At 39.2% G+C, this 7,353-nt stretch overlaps 1 protein-coding gene across 1 annotated transcript; it reads right to left on the minus strand.

Moving 5' to 3' along the window:
* Positions 1–4,115: 4,115 nt before the first annotated feature.
* Positions 4,116–5,117, minus strand: LOC147606312 (photosystem I reaction center subunit N, chloroplastic-like). The gene is made up of 3 exons (XM_086791781.1): positions 4,677–5,117; positions 4,466–4,591; positions 4,116–4,391 (listed from the first exon to the last, which is right to left on the minus strand). The coding sequence occupies exons 1-3, from the start codon at positions 4,959–4,961 to the stop codon at positions 4,302–4,304; spliced, it is 501 nt and encodes a 166-aa protein (XP_086647907.1). The 5' UTR covers positions 4,962–5,117; the 3' UTR covers positions 4,116–4,301.
* Between the last annotated feature and the right edge of the window lie 2,236 nt (positions 5,118–7,353).

Below are 7,353 nucleotides of genomic sequence, written 5' to 3' on the forward strand. Positions count from 1 at the left end.
TCTTGTGGCTATGGTGTGAGCTTGTGTATATGCATGCTTGCTTGCTTGGTTGTGTGTGTGTGCATGTAGTTGATGCTCCCTTTGCTTGCTTGCTTGCTTCTTCTTCTTGCTCTCTACTTGAGCACACACAAAGGCATTAAGTAGAAGTTGAGCTCTCCATAGCTCCTTCTCTCATTGCTCCCCACCTAGCTTGAGAAAAGCTCCACTTGGGTGACACAAGTGGTGGTGAAGTGTGACTTATATAGCCACTTTCCCTAAAATATATCTACACTAGCCCATGCCCAAACCTATGTGCCTCATCCTCATGTGTACACTAAAATTGTTGAAAGTTTTCTAAATTATTTTTATATTTCTATCTCTTCAATCTTTTGCAACTTTTCAACTTAGTCTGTTGTTATTGATTTTTCTTTATAAGAAACTACCCAAATTATCCTTAATCAGTAAGATTTTATAAGATTTATCCTTAATCACTTTGATTAAGCCTCAAACTTATTAAGTCTCAGCATAAACTATTCTTGTCCAATTGTTTCACCCTTTGTGCAATCTTTCTTTACAAACTTTTACAAGAAATCAACAAGAATTGCAAAATAAGATTTATCCTTAATCACTTTAATTAAGCCTCAAACTTATTAAGTGTCAGCATAAACTATTACTATCCAATTGTTTCACCCTTTGTGCATGTTTCTTGCAAGAAATCAATAAGAATTACAAAATAAGTTAAAATGTTAAGCACTTACATCAATCTTGCACTCCAATCCCTTGATGTGGTTGATTTGCACAAGAACTTCAATCTTTGCACACTTTCTTGATTAATAAGCTATCCCACCATAGCATACTACCTTTCCAAACACACTTTTGTGGAGGTAATTTCATTGATTTTGCAAACTTTGAAAATTTTACACCAATCAATCTAACAGATAGCGATACTGCACAGCAAGCTTTGAATAATTTCTACAGTAGTTCTAAAATCTGCATCATTTTCTCGATGAAATATCACCAAAATCTACATAAAACCTCAAATCTCTTTCTAAAGTGCTGAGAATCCTATGGATCCAAGGTGGGATAAAGAGAGATCTAGTAGGTTTAGTGAAAGAACCTGTAATCTTGAAAGATTTTAAGAAAATTTTCAAGAAAATAAAAAAGTTGAGAAACACTAATCAATAAGATTATTAAGAAACTGTGTAGACTAGGGTTTCAAAAAGTGGTGATTAACATAAACTCAAAAATAAGTAAGCATTAATCCCATTGCTAATCCACTCAAAGAAAATCTAAAAATTGTGTAAAAGTACTAATCTGAAAATGGATTAAGTACTTATTACTCCCTAATCAAAACAGCAAGATCTAAGCCAAGAGCTTTAATATCAACGTAATGAAGGGATCCATGGCTTTGACACTAATGCAATGAAGGGATCCATGGCTATGATACCAATGCAATAAAGGAAATCCATGGATCTGATACCAATGCATTCAAGGAAATCTAGGGAGGGTAGAACTCAATGGTTGGAGTTGTTCACCAAAATGAGCATACCTCCTTGCATGAGAGAATCTTTTTGATAATGTTTGACACATTATACACTTGAACTTTCTTAGAGCTATTAACTTCTTGTACAAGCTTTCATGGCTTTCTTCATGAACTTCAGTCTACTCCAGGGATTGAGGAGAAACCTGTGTGGACTCTAGCCATTTAAATCTAGATGCGGACTCCAACCACCATTGAGTTCTACCCTCCGTAGAGTCCCTTCACTACATTAATACTTCCTTCATTGCATTGTTATCATAGCCATGGATCCCTTCATGGCAATCTATGATTATTAAATGTTCCCAAGTGATGCTTCCAACATTTTTGAATACATGCATGGAATCCAAGAGATAATCGATTAATGAATTCTTCTAGTAAGGGAGGTGTGAAAAGGGAGAGCCACTTCATTCCATCTATATGTTCTAAATTATCATTAGCTCTCCATGATTCAAACCAATCACTTGCCTTCCTTCTTAATTATGGTTAGCTTTCCATGATTCCAACCCATCACTTGCCTTCATTCAAAGAGGTGGTAGAGATTCCCATCCCATAGTGGATGATGTAGCGAAAGATATCTTATGTCCCTAATATATCATCTTTTTGAGATTTGGAGAATGACGCACATCTAATCAAGGTCTACAAATAGGACATGTATGGCATCCACTATGTTACTAATAGTCCACATCAATATCCCCTTTCTGTTTGTTGATTTATTTTGAGGATATTTAGACATGTCACAGATAGGAATGCCTACCCATACGGTTTGGAGCTGTTCTACTAAGAGTGCCATGTGTACATGTCCATGTTTCTAACTTTGTAGTTTCCACAAAAGAATAACAAACTAAGCAAGAGATGTCTCTTTTTTATGGTCATGACGGGATATTGTATTTTACCAATACCACCAGCCATATGCTCCAAGTTTTGGAACACCATCCATTGTCAAGCTGAGACATATCTATTAACAAGGATCTTCCTTAAATTCAAGCCATGACTCCACAATGTTTTTTTGTGCATCATAATCATAGTAGGAATGCACAAGGAGTTATCCATGGATCAATTTTTAGCATGCCAAGTCATCAACTTTGCTATGGACTTGCACTTGAACATGTGTTGGATTGTTGGGATGATTGAAAAATGTTTTTAAATTTTACAGGGAATGGTTCCACCTTGTAAATCTGGTCTATGCTGCACAAAGATCCACATTTTGGACATATGGAGAGCTCACCACCAGTATCCCTACGAAAGCGGACACAATTATTTAGACATGTACATATATACTTATAGTCTATGCCAATATACCAATGGGACTTCGAATTTTGTTTGGATTATTTCATGATTCGAGCATAGAGCTTCTCTAGGGTAATATTTTATATTTCAATGATCTTACATAATTATGACATACAATGTCATGCTAGGTAGAAAACTTTTGAAGAGGAGGCGATTAAAAGGAATTGGGAGAGGAGGCGATTAAAAGGAATTTGAAGAGGAGGCGATTAAAAGAAATTAGAGGAGGATATAGAGATTATTTAAATGATTATGCAACACTTGCATATGCCTATTGCAAATTGAAATGCCAGGCAAGCATGTAACTTTGATGTTTATGAATCTCTATCATATAATGATGCTGATCCAAGAGTTTGAAGATGTGCTTTCTTGGACATCGCATGTATAATTGTCAAACATTTCTTCAATCTTGTCTTCTATAAAATCTTCTCGTGCATGTGGCTCCATATCCTCTTGCATAAAGCGCTCTATTTCATTAACCAATTTTTCTTGTTGTAGTTTACAGGTATTGCATGCTTTATGACTCTCCTCTACTCTTTTATCAACCAATTTTTTTTGTTGTAGTTTACAAGTGTTACATGCCTTGTGGCTCACCTCTAATTTTTCAATTGTATGGCCTCATCGGGTTAAACTCAAATATACTCTACATTCTATCTAGAGAGGGAGAGAGGGGAACCAATAGGGAGAGGGAGTGAGAGTGGGCTCAATCAACTATCCTCATTGAAATTCTATATTCTTTCAAGTAAAGACTCGTCAAACTTACCATATTATTCATGTGCTATATGGAAATTTGATAACGTGTTGTAATAGAATACTTTCAATGTATATAAGGATATTGCATACTCTACTCAAGCCATGCCATGCTCCCTTATTTAGATTCTTCCTTTGAAGATAAAGGATTGTTTGCACACTCACTCGGTTAAAAATAGAAAGAGATTAAGAGAAATGTTATGAGTCCCTTTAAGTAGGAACATGGACTTAAACTTTTCCCATTTAATATATTATTAAACATAACCATCGATATAAGCATCATTAGTCAAAGATAAAACCAACGCTATAAAAAATTTATATTATCGTTTATTCTGACTTGAAAAAAAAACCAAGAACTTTTGTGAGTTATTTTTGTTTTTTGAAACCAGTTATGCCCCATCCTCATATGCTTGCACTCCCCTTACTCCTCACTCTCTAGCGAGGCCCACATACTCCTAGAGATGTCGTGTTGATGGATCCATCATGAATGGTCTCTCAAATGATTTCCCTTCCAACTATAAAGTTTTTACCTTCGACTAGGACATTGAGAGGGGAGAGGGTATTAAAAATCCACACTTCATTACATCATCATAAAGCGATGCATCACAACTGGTTTTACTCTAACCTGAGTTGACGATAGTGTTTTAGACCATTACAAAGTCAAAAGCTTAATTTGATTTGATAATCAATCACGATTCACAACAACAACAGCAAACCCCATGTTCCGAGCTCCTGAGGACTCACTCTACTACCACTTCCAGAAGACATTGGAGCCGCACTTGAATTTGTCCTTGCCTTCGCACTCCAGCTTCAGATCTTCGGAAAGGAAGGGCACGTTCTGCGAAGACCAGACCAGAAGTTAAACGAATTGAAACCGAACTCCGCCGATGGATGAGAGACACAAGCCATTACCTTCCTCTTCGCAAGATCTTGGCATCCGGTGAAGTTCTCCGGGAATTTGCAGGTGCCGAAGGTAACAGTGTAAGCGCGGGCTGTGTTGGCGTAACTGGTGGCAAGGCGTTTCTTGTCGTTGAGCTCCTGCAGAACGCGCACGGATTTACGGTAACACCTAATTCAATGTGGAAATTCAATAGGCGGTGTGATCGTCGCCTGTAAATCGTACCTTGTTAGCGGCGGACTTGGCGAGGAGATCATCCACAAGGGAAGCATTGGCTTTGTCGGCGTTGGCGAGGGCCAGGCCCCCGCCCAGCACCAGAGCGGCGGCAAGCTTCAGAGCCTCCCTGCGGCTGCCCTTGGCCTCCTCGCCGGTTCCAGGCTTGACCACTGCACTCACGCTCCTGCTGGCGCTGCAGGAGCTGGGGCCAGCCCTGAGCTGATCCGTGGTGGCCAAGGAGTTAGGAGACACGATGGATGTGGAGCCGAAGAAGAGGCTGGTGGATGAGGCCATGGCTGCTGTGGTCTACCTCGAGGCGGGGCGATGCTCTTGAGGCGGAAGTTGGATAGAACGGCTGAGCGAGAAGCGAAGAATATGTGGCACGGGACAGCGCGATAGCTGTTGGTGAGTGACTTTGATTGGATAAGGAAAATATGAAGCGATAAAGGGATTGGCAAAATGAAGCAACAAAAATGAGCTGGAATATGTACCAAAATTTTGTTTGCCCATTAATTAACTAACTAGTTGTAGTATTAATACCTTAGGAGTAGGTTGAATAGAAACGAAAGAGGAACCTCACATATTAGACTTTAGGTTTAATTATTATTTTTTAAATCAAGTATTCTCTAGAGTGTTTGGAGCATCGACTCTTAAGAGTTTAAAAAGGAGTTGCGCCTCGTATAAAAGCTGGGGGAAAACCCCCCACGCGAGCAAGAGAGAGAGTGTGTGGACGTAGAGAGAGAGAGAGAGAGAGAACGCCCTATTCGGCTGGGTGGACGATAATAGCGATGTCGAGAGAGAGAGAGAGAGAGAGGACATTAGAACCAATATTTTTTTCAACCTTAGAACTTTAATTAATTAATCGAGCTCGTTAGAGCTCGATTAATTAATTAATATGCTACCATGGTAGGTTTGCTTTAATCTGGGGCCCGCTTTACTTTTTTATTAACATCCATCCAGGAGAAAGGAAAAATATACCATTTCATAAATCTTCCTTTGATTCTCAATAATGATAAACTAGTATTGGACCCACGCGTTGCTACGACGACCAAGGTTCTAAAAAAGAACCAATTCCCTCTCTATAGCCATCTCTCTCCCTCTTTCACTCTCTCTCATTCCTAGGCTTGTCCCCATCTCTCTCTCTCCCCCCCCCATCTAGGCATGCCCCATCTCTCTCTCTCTCTCTCTCTCTCTCTCTCACACACACACACGCACGTGCACATGATCCTCTCCCTCTCTCTCTCTCTCTCTCTCTCTCTCTCTCTCTCACATACACACACACACACGTTCACATGATCCTCTCCCTCTCTCTCTCTCATGCGCACACTCTCTCTCTCAAATGTTGAAGCTCTCTCTCTCTCTCTCTCTCTCTCTCTCTCACACACACACACACATGTACACACCCTCTCTCTCTCTCTCCCACACACACTCTCTCTCTCTCTCTCGTACGCACAAACGATCGGAGATTGAGCAATTGAGATGATTAGAGACATGGAACAATCTAAGATGGATCGATCAAAGATGTGAAGGGATTGGAGTAGAGTGATCAGGACGAACTCCGTGCAACAATAATAAGCCCATGGGCAAGGATTGCCTTTAGTTATTTTCTGTCCATACTTCCTCCATTGACAACCATCATTCAACTGCACACAGATTTGGAAAGACGCCTAATCCAATGGTAATTTCAAGTTTAAAAGTTTAATCAGTTGTTTGTCGGTGCTTTTAATTACCATTGGTGCATCGGATGTCGCACGAGCTAAAACCCGAGCCTTCCGCACCATTGCATCACTCTGCTAATCACTCTGCTAATCAGCTGTCGCCTTGGTAATTTCAAGTTTAAAAGTTTAATCAGAGAGTCTGAGGTGCTCTCAACAGGGGCCTCCTCTCCTTTCTCCGTAGACTATTCAGAACATAATCCATCGTAAGCTTACTACTCCATACACAATGTTGGTGTGTTTTTCCTACATTTTCTGATTAAATTTAATACTGGTAAATTTGTGGCAGCGTTAATGAACTGATCGTGCTAGTTTTTATGTTGCTGCTGTAAGAGACTCATCAAGTGCAGCTGCAAATGCTTGTAATTGCCAATCATGTCCATCAGAGTGAGCCTGAGCCTTTCATTCTCTTCGCTTATTCTTTTTAATTCCTGCATGATTAGACTCTACACACACACATGATACATTCCATGAAGGTTTGTGGACGTACTAAGTCTTAGTAGGAGTACAAAAAACTTATTTTCTAATTGTTGCCTCTCTCTATCAAAGCTTTTATACGAGATGCATATTTATATATTTTTAGTTAATCGAAAAACAACTAAATAGCAGTGAATGTGATCCTTATATTTGTGAAGATTTGTGTTTGTAAATCATAAGCACCTCCGTGTGTCATGGGGTTACATGTATCCCATAATAAATTTCAAAACTCACGAAAGAAAGTGTTTGATAAAAATGGGTCAATACACAGAAGATTAGTACGGCCATTATCCTAAATGCTAATTTTATGTATGAAAATATTCAAGGTTGGAGACTTGATGCACTTCCGCTCTAGAATTTATAAAACCCAAGTATGAGCCCTAGTCAATGGTCGATGATCAATGGTCAATGAACAATGACCAATGGTTGAGCATAATAATAATCAAGGAAACAAAATAATCACAAACTTTTGGAGTTAGTCACTAAATCATCCC

The sequence above is a fragment of the Cibotium barometz genome, chromosome 57 (genome assembly GCF_041138505.1).
Source record: "Cibotium barometz isolate CiBa-2024 chromosome 57, ASM4113850v1, whole genome shotgun sequence".
Classification (NCBI taxonomy): domain Eukaryota; kingdom Viridiplantae; phylum Streptophyta; class Polypodiopsida; order Cyatheales; family Cibotiaceae; genus Cibotium; species Cibotium barometz.

Bases quoted from the DNA above. Each gene is read 5' to 3' on its own strand.
- LOC147606312 (XM_086791781.1), bottom strand. From the start codon at position 4,961: ATGGCCTCATCCACCAGCCTCTTCTTCGGCTCCACATCCATCGTGTCT. The intron at 4,592-4,676 runs GTACGATTTACA...CGCGTTCTGCAG, and splicing joins CCAAGTCCGCCGCTAACAAG to GAGCTCAACGACAAGAAACG. The intron at 4,392-4,465 runs GTAATGGCTTGT...TGGTCTTCGCAG, and splicing joins AAGATCTTGCGAAGAGGAAG to AACGTGCCCTTCCTTTCCGA.